The sequence below is a fragment of the Protopterus annectens genome, chromosome 10.part0, assembly GCF_019279795.1.
Source record: "Protopterus annectens isolate FY-2018-M chromosome 10.part0, PAN1.0, whole genome shotgun sequence".
NCBI lineage: Eukaryota > Metazoa > Chordata > Ceratodontiformes > Protopteridae > Protopterus > Protopterus annectens.
This window is the reverse complement of record NC_056744.1, coordinates 989,455,383-989,477,577: the sequence shown is the minus strand read 5'-3', so window position 1 is coordinate 989,477,577 and position 22,195 is coordinate 989,455,383. Positions and strand designations below refer to the sequence as shown.

At 35.3% G+C, this 22,195-nt stretch overlaps 1 protein-coding gene across 1 annotated transcript in view; it reads left to right on the top strand.

Moving 5' to 3' along the window:
• The window catches only part of ADGRL4 (adhesion G protein-coupled receptor L4), a 707,438-nt gene extending 688,031 nt beyond the window's left edge, over positions 1-19,407 (top strand). The window contains exons 14-15 of the mRNA XM_044085751.1: positions 16,773-16,941; positions 18,534-19,407. Coding sequence (XP_043941686.1) covers positions 16,773-16,941; positions 18,534-18,596 — 232 coding nt within the window. The 3' untranslated portion in view covers positions 18,597-19,407. The remainder of the gene's footprint in view (positions 1-16,772; positions 16,942-18,533) is intronic.
• The last annotated feature ends 2,788 nt before the right edge of the window (positions 19,408-22,195 follow it).

Sequence of the window (22,195 nt, the reverse complement as noted above, 5' to 3'; positions counted from 1 at the left end):
AGCCTCATCATCCTTCACATTTTCAGTTCAGACTTTCCAAAGGTTTCCCAGCTCCAGCTTGGTGGTATTTGCTTTATCGTCTCCTTAATTGTTCATCATTAGATCAATTTGTAAACGAGTTCTGAAATGTTTCTCACTGTTGTCTTTTATACTAAGTTGAATCTTCATAAGCATCTGCCTACTAGGTCCATCTGCTCCATGAGTTACCTATTTCACTGGCTGTTTCTGATCTGCCTCCAGTAGTTGTGTGTGCCACTCTGAAATAAGTACCAAGAATAAATCCATTAGCTAAAGACGCAAAGACACAAGGAGTTCATGCCAGCTCAAAAGCTTGAGTAATTGCAAAATCTATGTTCTTCCAGTAACAGTTATTACATCATGTTTGTATTCCATTGTCTGTGTCTTCCGTTAGTGGATCAAAATGTTAATTATTACATTTTTTTTTCAATCTCTTAAGTATAATTTTTAGAAAGCTAGAGGCTTATCCTGCTGCCTGTCCTGTACACTTTGATAAAAATCATTCCAGTACATGCTATGCTCCAAGTCTAGACAGGATTCTCAGGTACAGAGGATTGTGCAGTTTAGTAATGCTATTCTACGGAACATAGAACAGAATATATAGGCAGTATATTTACATCATAAAGCCCAGAACTATAATTTTAATAAATCGTATTATCAGGCTCCTTGAAAACCTTGAAAGAACACACTGCTTTTTCTGCCTTTTCTTTACTTTAGCCATGATAATATTGGAGTAACAAACCTCGCCACTGAGCTGCTGACACAGATCCTTTAAATATATTTCTTCTGGCAGCTTTTCCTTCAATTGTGTTTTCAATATATTTCTACTGGCAGCTTTTCTATCATTTCTCACAGTGGGTAGTGAGCTAAGAAAAAGCTTATCGCACAGCTATAAACTTAAATGAACCAAAATGAATTTATTTTCCTTAAGACTGCATTTCACCATTAAGGGTATGCAATAGCTTTTCACTTACAGCTAGCAAAGAAACATTCATTTCTTTAAATAACATAAGTTAATTTAGTATGAATTCTTTACTCCTCACTTGAACGCTGCATGACTTAGACTGAGTCACTTAACTCGGCTAATTTTTGTCAACCTCATATAAAAACAGACAATGTGCACCTAATGGATGTTACCTAATTAAAAAAAAGATAGGGCTAGGTATTATCTTAATGACCCTGTTTAATATCCACATTAGATTATTTATGGTCCCATACAGAACATTTCTCTGACTAATGGTCTAAAATCCTCAGGAATAGAGAATACAGGATATTCTACCAGTATATTTCTGAGGCAGAGTGCTAGTTCTCAGTATGTTTTGGAAGGTTTGCAATAGAATTGATAGAAATGAAGCTTGACAGATCCTTGGGCTTTGCCATCTTATATTTGAGATTTTTGAAATCAGCATCTACATGTGATCAGTTTTTAGCATCGACTGGTAAAAATTAGCAAGCAGTTACCTACACCAGATCTGTTACACATCTGATAACACATGCTGTGCCACAGATATACAAAGAGCTTACATGTTCTGCCATTAAATCCCAACAACTGCCTAGTCAAGGGACAATCAGTTGTGATCCTTTTTTTTTTGTTCCCATTGTGGTCAGTCTCACTCATCCACTAGCATTTTGTATGAGGTCATACTCGGCCATACTAGCATTTCCTATGTGGACAGATTTAGTCACCCACTAACATTTCTTCTTGGCTCAGATTCACTCATTCACTAGCATTCTGTTTGTGATGACTTTCATTATCCGCTAACATTCTTTACATGGTAAGACAGTCCAGTCACCCAGAAGCATTCCCTACATGGTTAGACTTTACCACATACAAGCAGTGACCACCGCATGATCAAGGTTAGTCACCTGCCAGCTGAAGCATTCAATAAAGTTTCTTTTCTTGTTCATTGAATGTGCTAAGTTCCCACATACTCGCTTCAAAAAAATAAAAAAATAAAAACATATAAAGAAAATTCAGTTGTCATGATCCTTGCATTAACTGCTATGGGTGTACATTTTTAAGAAGGTTGCTGTAAGAGCTAAACTCCCTGTTTAATTATTATTTCAGTATTATGAATATGCCAGCTCAAAAAAAAAAAGCATGCAGTAATTGTCCTAACCATTCTTTATACTTCCAGCTTCTGAACCCCTGACCTAAGATCTGTTAATGTCTTACATGCTTGTCATATTATAGGTCATATTGCACCACCATCAGATTAATTAGAACTTGCATGACGGGGACATCAAACTGTCAAAAAATATTATACCTCATGCAGGTTAATAACTTCTCGATGGCTGCTTAACTGATGCTCTCCAATTAAAATGCAGTATTATAAAACTGGTAGAAAAAACACTGCTTCATTTTAGACGTGAGTCACGTACCAAACTACCCTAATTTAAATAAATAAGTAAATAAATGCATAAATGCATGCATACATACATGCATAAATATGCATTGAATTATTCATCACGGCTGAGTGCCTAACAAGTTACTCTACTCAAAGTGCAGTTAGTAACAAAATAAGTTGCATGGATGCAGTTTCGAGTCATCAGTATCAACTCCAAACACCTCTGTTTAAAATAAAATGCCACTTCTGAATGACCCTTGCTATTGTGCAGGTAAGCAGGTCACTTTGTTTAATGTTTATTTAACAGATTGACATCTAATCTCAGACATGTTATCACAGATTGTAAAACCCTTGTTCTTTTCCCAGCTGTCAATTGTCGACTTAGATAAAGAGGTCTTAGCTGAAGCGAGAAGTATCAAAATATCATCATTAGCGGGGCAGTTTATGAAGGGCAGCAGTGATTATGAAATCTGTGACGTGCGTTAAAGAACTATACATGAGATAGTGCACCATTCTCAGCCTTATTTTTTGTTTACCTCTTTTGCCTTTTCCTTTGTGTCTGTCTCATCCCCCATCAAAAATCTGAAACTTGATAATAAGAATCCAAAAGCTATGAAAATAAATATGTAAGTTTACACGAGTAACATGATTTTCAGAATTCACTTTTAGACATTTGAAGAGATTTTGTAGGGAGGAAGTTCCCCTGCACCCCCATTGTTAGGGCTATACTCCAGATCCATGATATGTGTATGTATATTAACTCTGAAATGACTGTACTTCAGAAAGGGGGGATATCCCAACTTACAATTTCAGACAGTGTATATTTCCATAAAGTTTCTTGCTATATATTTGTATTTAATTTTGTTCAAATCGTATGATGACTTACTTATTGTCTTTATGTCAAGAGAGCTGATAAATGTATTTGCAAAAAAAAAAAAAAAAACTGTAATAAAACCTCTGCTTTCAGTTTTACTGCAGCTTGCATTGTCAGCAGATTTGCTGTAGCTGGGATTTAGGGGAGTAATGTAAAGGAGTATGAACTTTGGAGAGAAAATAAACAATGCAACATTATGCTGTTAGTGGTGAGACCCTGGGTACAAATAATGGGACATAAGCAGCAGCTAGAACAGAGACAGTTCAAATGCTGCTGTGGGATGGGTTAGGACAGGCCTCATGATTTACAGATGGCCTCACTCTAAAGGACTTGACTCTAACCTCCACAGAGGAATGAATTCACTGATAAGGCTTACCAGTCAGTGACCTAGTGGGCTGGTGGATTCTCACACCGACTGTTGTAAGACTCCACAGAGGAAAGTATGAGCCAACTGGGCACTGGAAGTTGAGCTGTTAGGCTACTCCTGTGGACCCCAGGGAAGATTGCACTGCTGTCCTTCATAAACTGTCCACTAATGATGATAGTTTTATACTTCTCTCTTCAGCCAAGACCTCTTTATCTAAGTCTTCAGCTAAATCAGTACAAATATTCTGTGACACCTATTTTTTCAAAAGTCTGAAAGATATAATACATCTTTGTCTCACATTACTTTCAAAGCAAACAAAATTCAGACATAAAAAAATCTACTAATTCCACACAGATATGAAAAAAGAGTTTATTTGTTAACCTAATAAGCCATTCAATGAACACACATTTTCTGTTAAGAGATTTACCTAGGAGAACTATCTGGTTAACTGACTTTCTCAGAGCCATACAGTAGGGAAATGGAGGCTCTGAGAAATCAAACCCTAGACCTCAAGAAGCAGCTTGTTAAAACTGCTCAGCGTTATTTAATATAGGAGAACAGTTTACAGTCCCCTTAAATGGGTTTCAAGTTTATGAAACATACATAATTTGAGGTACATTTAGTGGATTTTCTTGGGATCTGTACCTGCAATAGATAAGTTGCTAAAGTTCAAATTAATAAACTATTTTTAGGTAACAACTGCATTTGTCATTATATTTTAAGTGATACAATTGACAGTATATTCAGGAGAGAGATGAAAGTTCACCACCTCCAAACTAATATGACATGCATTTGTGGCATAGCATAGCTACATCTTAACATGTCTCACTGCCAATAGAAAGAAACAGCTACTTCTGCCATCTAATCCCCCTATGGCATCTATTGTGAGGTGCTGCTATTATCACTATTACTGTTTCTAAATATTTATTAATCTCTACGTCTGCATATAAGTAATTCATTATTTTGTGACATATTACTAATTTATCTCAACAGATGATGAATCTATTTTCTAGGTGTTGAACTTTCTAGTACTGTTCAACTTCAGTACTAACAGTTTCCTTTCAGCACTGTTAAGCGTTATCAGACCTTACTGCTCCATTTTGATCAAAGACCATCTGCTATTTTCTGTTAGTGGCAATTATTTACATCTGACTGTAGTTGCATTCACTTAACACATGTACTATGCATCACTCTTTGAAATGCTTTTCCATCCCATATGCTTTATAACCAAAAACATTGAGTTGTTCAAAAACTGGTTACACTTTTTTTCATCGGTGAGCCAGAATGCTAGCAATTTCTGCATCAGGTTTTCCATCACATGTTATCCCACCCATACCTCTCAACCTCTTAGAGCATGAAATCTGGACAAAGCCATATACAAAAGTGGGACAAAGGCCCAAAAATAGGGACAATTTTTAAATATTGCTCTTACAAACTTAGAAATAGCAGGTTTTGCATTAGCATGGATTTTCTGAAGGGTATGAAGTCTGAAACTCAAATGTCTGTCATTATTTTCTAGCTTCAGTGTTTAATGATTTGCCATTAATTTGCCAGAAAACCACAATTTTATGAAAACTGGACCAAAAATATGAGGCAAAAATCTGGGCATTCTGCGAAAATCTTTACAGTTGAGAGGTATGATTCCATCTCACATTCTGGAAGTGGCACATAGCACTGGTATATCTTAAGCTGTGTTTTACTGTGTTTACAAATGTTTGCAGTGATGAGTCTTCCATGAAATAAGGGCCTTCCTCAAATTGATTTAGAGTTGAATGACATGAATGTGTTTATTACATCAAAAAATACACTATACAATGGGACTTCAGTATATGCACATGACCTAGACACAGTAGTCAGGAGCAAAACCTTCTCAGGCAACAGGAAGACAGTTACCTAACGTGTTTATCAACAATACTTACTTTTTAAAGACTCTTGGGGGAATTTAGAGCATTCTCTGGTGTACTAAAATTGTAGGAATTCAGGACAGGTAAGTTGTATGGAATGTATTAAGAGCAATTCAGAGAAACATATGCTTATTAATAATGCCTAGTATGCAGGTATCCAGTAGCAGTCATGGACATGGAGTACCAAATAATACAGAGCATTATTGTCTACCCACCCATGGCAGTAGGAACCTATAAGAGCTGCAAATACAAACCTGTCCTTCCCAAGGCACTGCAGACTGTTGACATACTGACCCTTTCCCCTTTATTGTACATCCAAGTCTAACACAGACCAGCTGTTAGAATGATCCTAAGGGGAATGACCATTGTACAATCAAATAATGCAATGTGCAATTTACAATCTTCTCCTGTGCTCTAAAATGACCCTACATAATGGTCAACTGTGTCATGTAATAGCTTGTTAGATAGCATGTCAAAGTGACCTTAGAGTGTTCTCACTGAACAAAGTACTTGCCAGAAGTGGATAACTGAGGCAGCAGGAAAGGTGGGTGGCAGATCCATGGTTGCTCGTAAATGGCCACCTTTGTCAAGGGCATGCCTGTGTTTTATATTGAACATTTTGAGGCAACTTTAAATCACCATGGGTTGTTACCATTCATAACAGAATTCATTTGGAGAAGTAGACTGAAAAAGTATCAACCCCACCCCGCCCAAGCAGTCCTCCTTGATTTATTGTAGATGACAAAAGTTTAAATATGCAGCCAGCATGACAATTCTGCAGTTTTAGATGTTTGTCCAGCATCAAAGAACAAGACTTGAGTTTAACCCCTAAAGTCTGTCTGTAGTCTGTGTACCATAATACTATGCATATTTCAATCTACTTTCAAGTATAGCATTGACACTACGAGCTTCTGTATCCTGACTGGAATAGTACTGTCTACTGTAATTTTTATTTCACAGTTCAATGAAAAAGAGAGGATGATTACATGTTTAATTTTTTATATCTGTATGCAAAATGGCAAACACTTGCATGTCATTACTTTCTGTGGTGAGTGGAATGGTATCAGCGGCTGGATCATCTCTATTCCGTGACTGACTTTTAAGTCAATACAGCATATTAGGTACAAACTGCAGCTGAAATGTGGTGATGCATATCTATTGGTAAAGATGTGATCATACCTTGATCTATTAAGATAACCCATTTATGCTATTAAACTCTTGTGAAGTATGTGCATATGAATATATGACAGGGTAAGTGACAATCAAGAGTTCTCATAATGTCAGAATGCATTGGAACAGCAACTCCATGTCACACGTATTTTGGACCGTGCTGTGGCAGACTTTAATTATGTATTATCCCTGTAATAGTAAGATATGCATCCTCATTTGCTCTAACGGTCTGAACCATATTTGGCTGTGGGTCTGGGTTAGAGGAGTGGTAGCAGTGTAGTTGTGTAGTTGTCTTCCACTCTTTTAGTCAACCTTAACTTTGGAAGTCACAGTTATCTGAACAGAGCTACAGTCAAACTTTACAATTCTGTGAAATGCAGAGGTGAGTTATAGCATTTTGAAGAATTTCTCATTGTAGTTATGGTTAGGTAAATGTCTAGTTATGTATATAAATAAGGGATACGGGGAGCAGAGGCACATCATACATTAGTCTTTTCGGTGGTTATTTGCAGGGGCACTTTGGACATGTTGGTATTGTTTAATTTTGTTTAGTTTAAATTTGTTGTACTTTGCTGTGGCTTTTTTTCTGATCACAAGTACATACTATATGCTTTGCATTTGCATGTTTAATGTACTGTAACATTGTGGTTGTTAAGTTCTCCAGCAATCATTTATCAAATATATGAGGGGTGATTACTGCGGAAGTCAATATTTCAAGGTATATTTAAAAAGAAAATTCTTCCGCACCACATACTTGCATGCATGCTCACACCTATGGTCAAATTAGAGTTTCCAGTCTGCCTACTACATTTAGATGTAACAATTACAAAAAAGAGAGGGTAATAATTTTGAGTCTAATATATTTAAGAAACCAACTTATTCTAATTCACTGTTACCTTTTACCAGCTGGCATCCTACTTTTCAGAAGAGAGCCCTAGTTAAAGGCCAAATGGTAAGAATGGCAAGGATGATATCTCAGGACATCATTTTTGTAGAAGAACGTATTCAATTAAAGAGGACATTTGAGGTATCAATCTAGTTTTATCTGAGCAATTTTTGATGAAGTTAAATTTAAATGACAACAGGAGACAATTCATCCTTTGTTAGGTAAGGACTATGTTGATTTTTCCAAAAGCATTCAACAGATTGGTAGAACAAGATTTTATAAGGCTTTGATTCTTACATTAATTCATCCATCTACAGCTCCTTTTTCCCATTTTTTACATGGGGTTGGGGTGTCACTTGAACTGTGACAATCATCTAGAGCCACAGTTCAAACTGCTGTGTGGCTAGCCCTGACATATAGCCTTGATTTTTCCTGCTATCAGACATGTCACAGATAAAAATTGGGATATTTGTAAAGTTAATGGGGAGCAGTTTCAAACTTTGGGCTGTTCCCCTAACTTTGTTTATAAAAACGACATCTGTTCCAAGACCCTGAAAGAAAATGTAGGGGTAGTCTATGGGTGCCCTGGTATGAGAAAATGTGGGCAATATAAGCAGTGTAACTATATTTTAGAAAGGTTTTCTTGTCATACCCAATGGTATGGTGAGGTGAAAGTAAAGAAAAACTATCACTGTTCAAGTGCAGGTGTGATTTATGTAGCACAATGTCAGAAATGTCTCAGTTTTTACACTGGGAAGACAGAAAAAGCTTTAAAAGTAAAGATTCACCAACACCTATATGACGTCAGTAGGAAGGATGAGCAAAATGTGCTTTTTAAACATACGAATGTAATGAGTGAACATAGTTTTAAATTTTCCGTAGTAGATAAAGTTACCTTAAATGTATGGGGGAGGGGGGCTTGCGAGTATTTACTGGAATTGAAAGAACTAAGGTGGCAGCTAAAAAACAATTCATCAAGTGGCTGGGGGTTAAACAGTATGGTATCCATTGGTAGTGTAATTTGATTAAAAGCAGTTTTTTATAAATAATTTTCTCCTTATCAATTTTTTAAAAGTAGGGGCGTATCTTAGATTTTCAGTGTTGATATCATGATGTGGATTGACATTTTGTATAAACATTAATAACAATTGTATTGAGTTTATGATGTGAATGAAATGATTTTTGATAGGGTTGATTAGTAGCCATGAAGATTTTTTACTACTGCACATTATTTTATCATGTTTTTTAAATGTTTAATAATGATTATTAATGATTTTTTCAAAGTGATGTGATTGATGTATTTTTATGGGTCTAGGACTATTCACTTGAGGCACATTTCACTGAAACACAGTAGTGTGACCCCGGAGTTAGTATATATATATATATATAGTAAGGAGGGGTGTGGGGGCTACCAACCCCCACATTGGGGGGGTGGGGGCTGTAGCCCCCCACACCTATTTTAAATATTTTGAACTATATACATGGATATTTGCAATTCCAATAAGTTACTCTTTTCTGAACATAATATATATATATATATATATATATATATATATATATATATATATATATATATATATATATCCAAACTATGTGCCCCCACATCCCCCCTTACTATATATACTAACTCCAGGGTCGCATTACAGTGGGGAAAAGGCCATATATAACTTTCAGTGAATTGTGTTTTCAGTGAATTGGCCTTTCAGTGATTTGTGCACAGTCATGTGAGTTTCAGTGAAATGTGCTTTCAGTGAATAGTCATAGACCCATTTTTATACATGTATACGCATATATTTATTTGTTTTTAAAGATGGTCATTGGGATCATGATTGAATTTATTTGGATGTTAATGATGTTAATTATGTGATTTAGAACTCCTACCAATTATTTTCTTATCTTTATCTGAAGGGGATGGGTTTGCTATTTTATAAAGTTTGTTTTTTATCCTATTTTTTATTCTGAGGAAGACCAAATTAATAGGACAATAGCATTTAATGGCACTGAATAAAGAGAGATGATTGTGTCTCAGCTCCCGGTTTCTATTTATTAATTTGTTCATTTGTGATATGGTATTTGTTTTGTAACTCTGAAGCTCAAACGATGCAGTGGTGCCCTTCTGACCTAATTTTCATTAATACACAACCACAGTAAGCAATTTTGATGAGTTTATTTGAAGAAGGCACAAAAAAGACATGGTACAGTTATCAAATCAATTAATTACTGAAGCAAAAAGGCCTCTCCAGGTGTTAGTAAATGCAAAAACAAAAGATGAATAAGTGCATACATGCATAAATAAATATATTTAATATTTAATAATATAAAAGTTAGAGATTCAGAAATAAGGCAAGATGAAAGGAAAAGTGCGAGAGAGTGGTAGGTGACATGGTCAGAATGTGAAATAAGGTTTGTATCAAGGAATTCTGTGGTGCCAAAGCCTGCTATATCTGTAAGAAAAGATATTACTGGTTAGGCTAATCGGGGAGAAAATATAGCATGCCACTGGAAGACAGCATAAGTAAAAGTAAATAAGGTGACACCAAGTAAGGAAATGAGAGGATGTAGGAGGGACAGCTTTGAAGGACAGGACAATAAGAAGGAAGCCATGGGAGAAGGAGAGGGACAGAGTGTAGGGACAAGTGATGAATTGAACGTCAGTATCACCACAATGAGAGCATGAGTAACATAGGCAGGGAGTGATACTCAGCTGACTGAGGGGATAGAGGCTGAAAGGGAAAGAGTAGTGCATATTGCCTGCAAGAAGAATGCAGGCTAAAAGGGTCAGGTGCTACACGGTCAGGCTTGCAACCAGCATAGATGAATAAGGACAGCCAGAGGTGGAGCAACTGAAAGGACAATGTTTATAGAGATGAGAGACAGTAAAATCAGAGAATGAACCAAAGAAGATGAGAGAGCGATGGGACAAAGTCAAATACTTTAGTGACTAGGGGGTTGATCACTAAAGTGATTGCACATGTTGGCTGGGGAAATTAGAGAAGCACTTATCTTGGATCTTAGACTTAGTCAGACATCGATGGAGGTGACTAAGTTATTCTAGAGGTTTAATTTCTCCAGGTCTTACAATGATGGACTTTCGTAAGTCAGGGTGCAATTAAAGTTCATGAACTTAGTACTGTTTCAGTCTTTGATGTTAGCCAAAAATTATCTTTTCAGCACCCGAGTTGTGCCCAAAACTGACTGCTATAATTCATATGGTATTACATACATTGGAAGCTCGTCTAAGTATGACTGTAAATTCTCTTTTTTTTATTAGTTTTGTTTTTCTCCTACTATTATTAGAACTATCTTGGTATCTTTCTTTCACATTGGTCTCATTTCTGCTGATCCTGGTATTTTATGACATTGTGTCTCTCTGTACGTAAAGCACTAAAATCACTGCGTGTAACAATTGCAATGATCAATGCTACTTTTGTCTTTTTTCATGGACTACTATATCTGGTTTTATCACATCTGTGTTTTGAACTATTGATAATGGGTGATCCCATGTGATATAAACTTCATCATTCTTTATAATGCTTTGTGGTTTATGTTTCCAATGCTTTTCAACTTCTTCCATATTGCAGTGTTTACACAATTCCCAGTGCAACAGTCTTGCCACATGATTGTGCCTTTCAATATACAGACCCACTGCCAGGAATATATCACATCTTGCAACATGATGCGTGACTGTTTCAAATTCTTTTTACATAACCAGCATTTGTCTGTCTCCCTCATGTTCAGTGGACTTTGTAAACAAATGTGTACTTAGTCCACTATGTGCATTACTACCAGTCCACCCTAAACTCCTCCCATCACAATCCTAAGCAATTCTGATCCACAATAAACTCCATACTCCACCCAGGTAAACTAGACAACCCCCCCCCTCACCTACCATCCCCTCCTCCTCCAGCAGTATAACTGACTCTTTTAACAAACACTTCACTGAAACCATACTATCCCTTGCCAAAAAACAACACTCCTCATCCACTATCCCCTCACTCAACCCCAATTCCCCACTTCCCTCTTTCACCTTCTTCGCAGTACCTACCTCCAACCCCCCAAATCTAACCAAACTACCACCCACTTCAACATACATGCCAAAAACAACAATATTATCTCCCCATCAGAGCACACCAAACTTTTTGGTGTGGAGATTGACAACAATCTCAAATTTAACCTCCATATATCTCTTACCATAAAAAAGTACACAAAAAACTTGGGGCACTATATAGAAACAAACAATACCTAACCAAAACTGCCAGAACCTCTATCGCCAATTCCCAACTTATCTCCACCTTACTCTACACCTCTCCCATACTCACCAACCTTGGACAGTCTTACCTAAACAGACATGAATCCTGCTACAATAAAATTGCAAAATTTGCAACGGGCACATCCTTCTGCAGACACCACTGTAACACACTTAGGGAACTTATCTGGTTTGAACTCCCACAACTTCTTCACCTGAATCAACTCTCATTTTCCTACAAACTATTAAACCACCATCATAAGATCCCATCCCTTCAAAACCTACTCCAGCTCTACTGCTCCTCTAGACCCCTATGATCAAACAGCAAAAATCTACTTCTTACCACCAAGTCCAAAAACTCCGCAGGGGAAGCCCTATTCTCCTGTGCCATACCCAAATGATGGAACAACCTGCCCCCCCCCCCCTTGATAACCAAGTTTCCATCCAGCAGTCGATTCAAACCAACTCTCACGTCTCACCTAAAAATGTATTGGCTCTGTCCTTGCTCGATCCCCGACTAACAGAACTCCTACCCAATCAGTACAGCTTATATATTTTTTATATATTTTTATCTGCCACTAAACATGCTTTATCAGCATAACTCTTAGGTCTCTTTATTTGTCTCCTCAAGTTGTAACAACAGTCTATTACTCAGTATTTATTGCATGTTTTGCTCCTTACTATTGATCTATGTAATCTGCATGTCATGTTGTTTACAGTAAACTCATTTGTTATTGTAATATTTACTTATTTGTACTAGTGGAGCTTTTCTCCCTGGACCTCCACTGTAAAAGGAGATGTGTCCAGCCAGAATTTCCCAGTAAATAAATCGATAAATAAATAAATAAAATTGTGATACATATAGAAAGCAGTGTGCTGTAAGAGCAGCCATTTTGAGGCCATAGCTAACAGTATGAGGAAGGCGATAGGTGGTGAGATAAGGTGTTAGAGATGACATGTTTACATGTGTTATCAATGTCAGCAGTAAGTGCACAGAAAAGGAAAACGTTTAGGAGTATAATGACTAGATGTGGCAGTGGTCAGTGAAGAAGAACCTGTGACAGTTAACAAGATGGTGGAAAACCTAGCAGAGAGACAAGCTGCATAGCAGAGTCAGACTCCATCTTAGCCCAAAAGAAACAGTGGTTCTCAGAACTGGGTTTGAAAGGCAAAGGTTTATGACAGTTTCTTTAAATTAAGATGGAAAAAAGACGGATGCTGCAGACATCAGTGCTCAAACAGCAGAAAGCAGACAAATGGATGCTGAACAGAGCAGAAGAACAAGTGAGTAGATCTACAATGTAGTGCATGGAGCATGAACCAGAAGGTGGGCAGCTATAAGGAAAGATGTAGAAGCTGTGAACTGCTGCTATCACTGAAACTTTGGCTGCTGAATAGTGGGTATCAGGAGATAAAGGTGTCTGAGTATAGGTTGCTAAGGAATAACAGATAAAACAGGGCTATTGGTAGGATCCTGATCTGAAAAACAAGGGCAATATATGTGAACTCTGTTAGAAGGAGTATCACTAACCCACTAATAGTAGAAAGAGACATGTCAAGGATAAAACCTAGAGTAAAAAAAAATTGCTAAAACATCTACTACAGTGGTCCACTCCCTAACAGACACCTACAAGAATGTCAGGACTCAACAACTAAAACTTTAAATGCTGCTGGTGATGCTCTATATTCTAACTTTGTTTTCAAAATTTGGAACTTGATTCCAATATGTATCAGACAACAAACTAGTTTGACTGAGTTCAAAGCACAATTGAAACAATATTTCCAGAATACTTAGCTATGTCCTTTTCCAGTATTCCTGATTAGCCACACTCACTGAAAATTCTTCTTCAACTACCTCTTCCCTTTTCTACTGTTACTTTCACTAACACAATACAACTCTGCAGACTTCTATTACTATTGCTTTCATAGCCTCAGTATAACTCTGCAGACTTCTATCACTAATACCTTCACGACATCAGCATAACTCTGCAGACGTATACCACTAATACCTTCACGACATCAGTATAACTCTGTGCACTACTGATGTGGTACTACTGCCAACACCCTTCTACTTTAATAAACTTACAGTAACATTTCTGTCTGACCAACTAATTTTTCTTCTTGCTTCATATCTTACAACTCTGACCCATTGTTTTATTGCTTACTGTCCTCCTGTCCGATGCTTTCTCCAACTGTCTTCACTGCTTGATGATCACCATGCTCATACCTTTCAACTTCTTACAGCAAGAAATCTGGACAAAGCCATAAATAAAGGGGGGAGGCAAAGGCCCAAAAATAAGGACACTTTTTAAATATTTCTCTTACAAACTTAGAAAGTTGACAGAATAACAGTTTAGGTTAGCGTGAATTTTCTAAAGGGTATGAAGTCTGAAACTCAAATATATGTCATTATTTTCTGACTTCAGCCCTCAATGATTTGATAGCAGTTTGCCAGAAAACCACAATTTTATGAGAAACAGTCCAAAAATATGAAGCAAAAATCTCAGCTTTCTGGGAAAATCTGTACAGTTGAGAGGTGTGATAATTAACTTGTAACTTGATTTGTACATCTTTTTTTACAGTTACCTAAAGCAAATGTTATATTGCTTCTGTTACCTAGTACCTATGCTATGAAATGTGCAATGTTAAACTGTTATTTTAATTTATATCTAATTTTCTAATTTTTCCATAATAGCTGTGAAAAATCTGTTCTGCTTAGGTTTATTGGTTTGATGCCCAACCACACTACCCCAGTAAACAAATGTCACCTTGGGGATTGATGTTATAGAAATAGTCAGATATCTGATCCGCAGTAAATGGTCAAGTGAAATTTCCATCATTTGGAAAATAATATTTTGAGGTCATGACTATGTTTCAGGAAACTGGAAGGATTAGAGTAAGCAAGTACAGTCAAAGTCAAAGTAAACTTTATTGTCGATCAGAAATACACAGCTTCCATGAAAGGAATATGTTGAAGATGTCAGCAAGTACACAGTATAGATTGGAACCACATTTTCTTTGATTGTGTTAAAATTAAGCCATTTTGGAATGGTATTAATAACTTTCTACAAGCTTTATTTAATGAATCATTTTATTTAACTAAAGCTCTTGTATTATTAAATGTGAACGAAGGTCCTCATTTGAATAGGTCAAACATGTATCTATTTTGGACTATACTTGCAATTTCAAGGAAGTGTATAACAAGAAGATGGAATACAAACACAATACCAACTTTGGAAGACTTCTGCAGCCTACTGAAGACCACAGCATTATTGGAAATTAAAATTAAAGAATTAAGAATTTATCCAAAGCCATTTATCAACAACCCTTGGGGAAAAGTTTTATTGTTGATTGACACTATGTAATAATTGATCAGACACTTTGATAATGGATTGGACATACTTATATAGTAACTGTATACATTAAGATCTGTTATAGTATCAGGCTAATGTAAATAGTGTACATAGTTATTTAAGTATAAATACTATGGAATTCATTCAAATGTATTTGAAAAATAAAAAAAAAAAAATTGAGAAAAAAAAGAAATGCACGGCAGTGCAAGCTAAACAAAATTACTTTGCTTTGGTCCCCGTGCAAGACATAACAATGAACATAGTTTGAATGACATTAAGAATAATGCACATGCAGTAACAATTAAAATATTAAGAACACAATAAATTAGCACAATTGAACAGGAATACATTAGAAAATATTATACTAGTAGGTATTGCAAAACTATGACTTCACATTGTGATTGCTTAGAATATTGCACTTCATTAGTTGTAGTATGATATATTCTGATACTCATATTGCACATGTATGGAGTGGTGACTCACTCCTGACTATTGCACATTTAGGAAGTAAAAGCATAAGAAATCAGGCTAACTGTACCAGTTATTGGCATTCCTACCTGGAATATAATAATTAAAAAATGAGACTAATGAGAGAAAGCAGAAACATTAAAATTTAGTTATGCCAAAAAAAAGAAATCCGGAAGGTTTTTTGTTTGTTTGCTTGTTTTGCTAAGGTCAATGAGAATTCCAAAACAAAATCCTTGTGGGGTACCAGGAGATGCAGGGTAGCCTTTTCCTTGTATGGTCATCTTATCAGTTAGTTATGGAGATGGACAGAATAGGCAGACTAAAATGTTTTTACTGCCTGCATAGTTTTTTGGGGTCTGTGCTTACCTGTTTACTATTGCTAATTCTACTGTTTTTTCACATCCTTGGGCATTCTATTTCTTTTAATATACCCCTAGTCATGTAAATTGTATAAAACATTACACTGTCCTAATACTGTAGTAGTAAGTGAAATAAATGTCATACGCACATGACCACATTAATGCAATATTTAGCACTGAGAAGTCTCAGAAAACAAGTATGCTATTTTCTAACAAGTGAAGTAAATATCTTTGTGTCTAGAATAATGACAGCTTGACTTCAGAAAACGCCCACTTAGAGCAGCCTGTAACTGTATAATTATCCTGAAAGGAAACGTGATAAGACTTATCATAAGAGGGAGAGGTGTTGCCAGTTATTGCACACACATTGCATATCCATATTTATATCTATTGGTCTGCCTATAGATATATATATATATATATATATATATATATATATATATATTTTTTTTTTATTTTAGATAGATATAGATATATAAGCATTCAAAAACAAATACTATTATGATCCAGTTAAAGGCATTGCTTTATTGATAGGTTTTATAGATGCTCGATGATTGTACTTTTGTTTTGTTGAAATTTATATCTTACAATCAGAATGCTGTTTTTTGTTTAGTTTAACATAATACTAACATCTAAATGATAAAAAAAACATTTGACAATGCACAGAATAATTTTCATATATCGCATGTGCCTTATTTTAATCTTTTTATAAAATGGCAGACTAAAACTAAAACAAATATATGGATGCTCTGTACTAATCGATGATAATTATTTTTTAGGTCATGTGCGCGTGGTGCTTTAGCCCTGTTATTTCTTCTCGGTGCTACGTGGATGTTTGGTGTTTTGCATGTGGTTCTACAGTCACTCGTTACTGCATACCTGTTCACAGTCTTTAATGTATTTCAAGGGATGTTCATCTTCATATTTCTCTGCATTCTGTCAAGAAAAGTAAGTATAGCTACTTCAGTGTGTTGCATTCTAATGTGAATTTGTAAACAACATGAAACTGCGCTCTAATAATGGATGTGTTCAAACTACTGCTTTGACATTTTCTTTCTTTCTAGAAAATGAAGTATAAATATATACTACTTAACATTTAAAGCTGCTTATATCCAAGCTATATGATATACCATCAAAGCACATAGAGTATTCATGTATCATTTGCATCAGTGGAATGAAGGGAAAAAAAAGTTGAAAGTTAAGCAATGTCTTTCTGACAATGAATGAGAGACATGTTTTCAGATAAAATTGCAATTCCTTGTCACATTTGAAGTCTTTCCAGACAAATAAGATTGACATAACTCATGGAAGGTAGAAAAATAAGACAAAATGCTGGAGGCTATTTAATGCATTGGAAAGAGATGCAAATATATGCAATACTGGAATTTTAATATACTGTTTCATGTAAGTACACTGTGTAAATTTTAAAAAAATGTGTAGGGCAAAGAAATAATGCCAGTTTATGCAGTATATTTAAAATACAAGGCGTTGTCCTCTCCAGGTGGAACCACCTCAATTGATAATATAAAATGTTGAAGACATTTCTGGCACACTTACGCTGGGTACATAATTTTACATAATCCATAACAGAAGGGAAAGGTATGGATGGGGGATTTCAACTTGTTTGAATGGAGATATGAATACAATCGGTATCTTCAGATGTCTATTTTCTTGTGGGCAAACTCTGGTATGGAGTAAAGTGAATCTATGACTTAATTTAAATTTCACACATTTTGTAGGATATTTAAACAGTGACTTCTAGCCATGGCAAACATTTATTTTAGATAATAATTTTGAGTGCATTTAAACGTTACAACATTAATATAGAAAGAACACAGTTCAGATTTAAAATTGAAAAACACAGATCTTGTGATGATACTTTTTATGTGCCTAACCAGTAATTTTAGTTTATTAAAGAGTATTATTTAAATTGCAGTTGTATACATTTATTTTTATATATTCAGGTATAAGCTTCTAAACTCTGCCTTCCCAAATCAGGAACAAACACTATCCAACTTAAGTGCAGATGTACAATGAGCTGTGACCCCATTTGTGTAAGAGGTGTATCATTTTCAAGGAAAATTATCTAACCTAAGGCAGAAAGAGGTGTTTTCTTCTCTGGTGGGGTATAAGCTAATATACTGAATCACGCGCCACCCCCAGCTTCATTAAATTATTCTACCCTATTTTGGTCTTGATTCATGCAACAAAATGGTGTCAAATTTTCCTCACAATGTGCTTTGTGTGTGTGTGTGTGTGTGTGTGTGTGTGTGTGTGTGTGTGTGTGTGTGTGTGTGTGTGTGTGTGTGTGTGTGTGTGTGTGTATGTATATGTGTGTGTGTGTGACTGTGGCGAAGTTGTTGATTTGGCAACTACATCCCCAAAACGTTGCATTCATACCAATGCTGCTGTAACCGGTGACTATAGATTAACATGCATTGCAATTATATTTGTGTATGGTTAAGATCGCTTACACTATCTTGATGATTTAAAACAAAAACTTCACCTGTGTTAAATGTGTCTTTATTTTTTTTTTTCAGATCCAGAAGGAATATTACAGATTATTTAAAAATGTCCCTTGCTGCTTTCTTTGTCTAAGATAAATGAAGGTCATACAGAACAGATCAGAATGAAAATAAGTCAAAGAATTTCAAAATGGATACTGGTGATACCATTAATATTAAATAATATCAGCCCATAGCCTGTTTCGACATGCTGACGTGACCTAAATCATTCTCCCCCACCATGTATTGTCATATTTTTTAGACTTGTTTGCATGCTAAAGTTTTCAGCCTTCTCCAGTAAATGATTAGAACTGAAATACAGAACACTAAATGGGTTAGAATTTAGCTGAGAATAAATGTTTTAATTGGGAAAATAGAAGCAGACATGACACCCATGGTTTTGGATCCTGTTCAGAAAAAAAGTTGTATCTACAGTAAGCAATCCTGGCAGTAGTATTATAAAAATGTTATGATTAATGATATAGTGTTTCAGCTGTAAAAGCTTTCTTATTCTGCTATAATTGCTTTTATATTATTTTTCAGCAGTTGTATTACAAACTACGTCATGTATATTAGTTACATTTCTGTCTGTATACCAGAACACTATTCAAGATACAAAGCAGTGATAAGATACTGTAAATACACAGAGGTTAGTGTTTTATTTTCTATTTTATTATCACTGCACTACTTAGGAGAACAGCACATAAACTTATTTATACCCAAATGTGTCTAGTATTTTTTCTGAATCAGTTCATATGTTTGTCTACATTTGTATTTTAGGAGTTAGAGAGATTGTGTAATATTGTGAAAAGGCTTTGAAATTTAAATGTTTTGCCCGTTTTAATGCTGTATATTAAATGAAATCAGTAACTCTTTAGCACACTTGTAAATAAAACAATTCCATTTACAATCTTTGTGTAGAATTATTTTAGAAGTGCACTAAACTTTTTCTCTGCATGGACCTTTGAATCATTTTCCGAACAGTACATTTATGTATACTGTGCAATGTGCAGTTTGTTACTGAATGGTAAAGCTTTGTGTGGTAAACACATCTAAATCCTAATGCACCTGTATCAATGTCTGGAGGTCAAAAACAACTAGATCAAGAACAATGGATTTTTTTTTCTGTGGGTAGTGATCCCTAGCACACTCTCTATACTGTGTGCCTTTGACATTTACTAAGTCCAAGGTTGCCATACCTCAGAGCAGAGTCAAACACTGACAACCCAATTTGCAAAATGCACATTTGAGCCAACTGCCGATTATAAAGTACTACTCATTAACTCATTACGCACCTGGCAACTTATGGTCTATACTGACTCTGAAACTTTAAGATAACACTTTGGATATTAAACTTTATTTGCATAAGAGTGCCCAAAGCTTGCATTAATTCAGACTCAAGAGTTATAAGTAACAGTGTGCTTGGTATAACGTATTTATTTCAATTCACAGAATAATGCATGAATGTTCTGCTATAAACCTGAGACTACTGTTGATATATTATAGGAGATGCAAGAGAGAGACACTTTCTTTTCAAGAAGCTATAGTTAAGCATCTCTATACAAATGACCTCTTTCTTGTTTAAGTGGACGAGGGTCACTTAATTTCAGGTCTGTAACTGCACTGCAGTAAGGTATCATTTTCTACTTGAAACAATCTTTTGTTATTGTATACTCTTGTAAAGCAGCAAGAAGCCTGGCCCATTATTAGTCTCTCTTTCCAGGCCCTGCTGATGATCTTTTCTTCATACTGCAACCACTGCATATAGTAATAATTTGTCTTTCTGGATGTAGAGGCCTTCTGTAACACTCCACTAACCAGTTCTTAGCAGTGGTTTGTTATATAGTTCTATCAGCATGTGTTCGCCTAGAGGTTTGTCATTACTCTACAGCTCTAGCTTCAAAACACTGTACAACCTTGTCTAATGCTGCTTCACCTTATTCTACTAATCCTTGTTAAGAGTATTCAGTGTCTTGTAACATACAGTACTGCAAAATTACACATTACACATTATATATATATATATATATATATATATATATATATATATTGCATTTTCCCTATGTTTATACAAATTAACAGGAATTAAGGGTAGTATTAGTTGAAAGAGATTTTTCTAACGTAAGTAGGGCAAATGCGCCATCTGTATACATGTCAACAAATGCATGTGCAATGCACAATAGGAGTAAAGAGAAACAATTCTTTCATGAAATGGAGCAACAGTTTATCTTTTGGTCCCTACCACAGACAAGCAAAAAGTAAACTCTACATATTTGGGACTATGATAATCAAGGCAAAACCATGCAAAATGTCACCAAAAATAATTCCAATCATGCAGGGAAAAGTTCTACTGAAAGACCTTTACAGATTTTGAGGTCCATGTTTAAAGGGGAATGTTTCTCATAATCATTATTTATTTTGTGGTTACCTGATATCACAGTCAAGAGGAGGAAATCTAGTTTATCCGTAACTTCCTGGGATTATCTGTGGGCTCATGGCTTTATAACTTACTTTGCAAACATAGATTGGACAGCAACGTGACAGATATTTCAGTATATTTAAAAAACGGGTGCTTCTGAAACTGCAGTCTGTTAAAACAGCTTGATGTGCAATGCATCTGTTTGACTGAAATACTAGAAATGCTGTTAAAAACGATAATTCATTTTTGTAGGTTAGGAAATTAAGATTTTTGACAAGTTCATAATGCACAAGTGTTAATGAATAAGAAGTGTATCAAATCACCTGTATTGTGACAAATTCACTTTATTTATTTTACATTTTTTTACCGGGAATGTCCGACTGGGAAGGAAACCTGTTTGCAGCTTAGCTTTGGCCCATGGAGAAAAGCTCCATTACAATTCATCTAAACAAACATACAGCAGTTGTTATACACTAGAGAATCAAATAAAGTTAGGAGAATAATGTTATTTACACACAGTACAAAATAAATTGCATAACAGAACACAAGAATTAAGCATAACATACCAATTTAAAGACAGGACTATGTACAGTATTAAATGACTGACAGGGTAGTATTACAGTGAAACATAATAATTGTTACTGTTCAGACAAAAAAAGAAAATACATTAATGGCCCAATAGAGAGTAGTTCATAGTTGAGTCATCTAGTAATGCTTAAGTTAATAAAAAGAGGGGACATATATAGAAAGCAGAGAAGAGAATTTTAAGAGTGGATAAGGGGACGGGAGTAAGGTGTCATGTTAAAGATTAGAAAAGTAATAAAAATTACTAAAAACTACTGACTTTGTTTAACTTTGTGTACTTTAACTTGTATACAACATGCTCGTCCCCAGATTCTACTTTATTTGGGTAGAGTTAAACATATTTTACAAACTTTCAAAGGAATTTAGCTATAATTCTAAAATGCTGAGTTTGTGATTTAGTTTGAAGTAATCATTAGTTTATGGTTTATTTATGGCATGAATGGATATTATGTTTCTATTAATGCCTTCACTGACTAAAACATATTCATTGTCAGCGAGACAAAGCTGTACACATTTTATTTGTTTTCTATATGCTTTACCTACATTTTCTTAGCTCCTTAAGTAGTGATACATAAAACAGAAAAAGACCAATGTCACTGCTTTGATTTTAGTTTTTCTGTACATCACTTTTAATGTTTGCAAAGTACAATATTTTTGTACAAAACAATGCTAACCAGGAAAAGATTAAGCACTA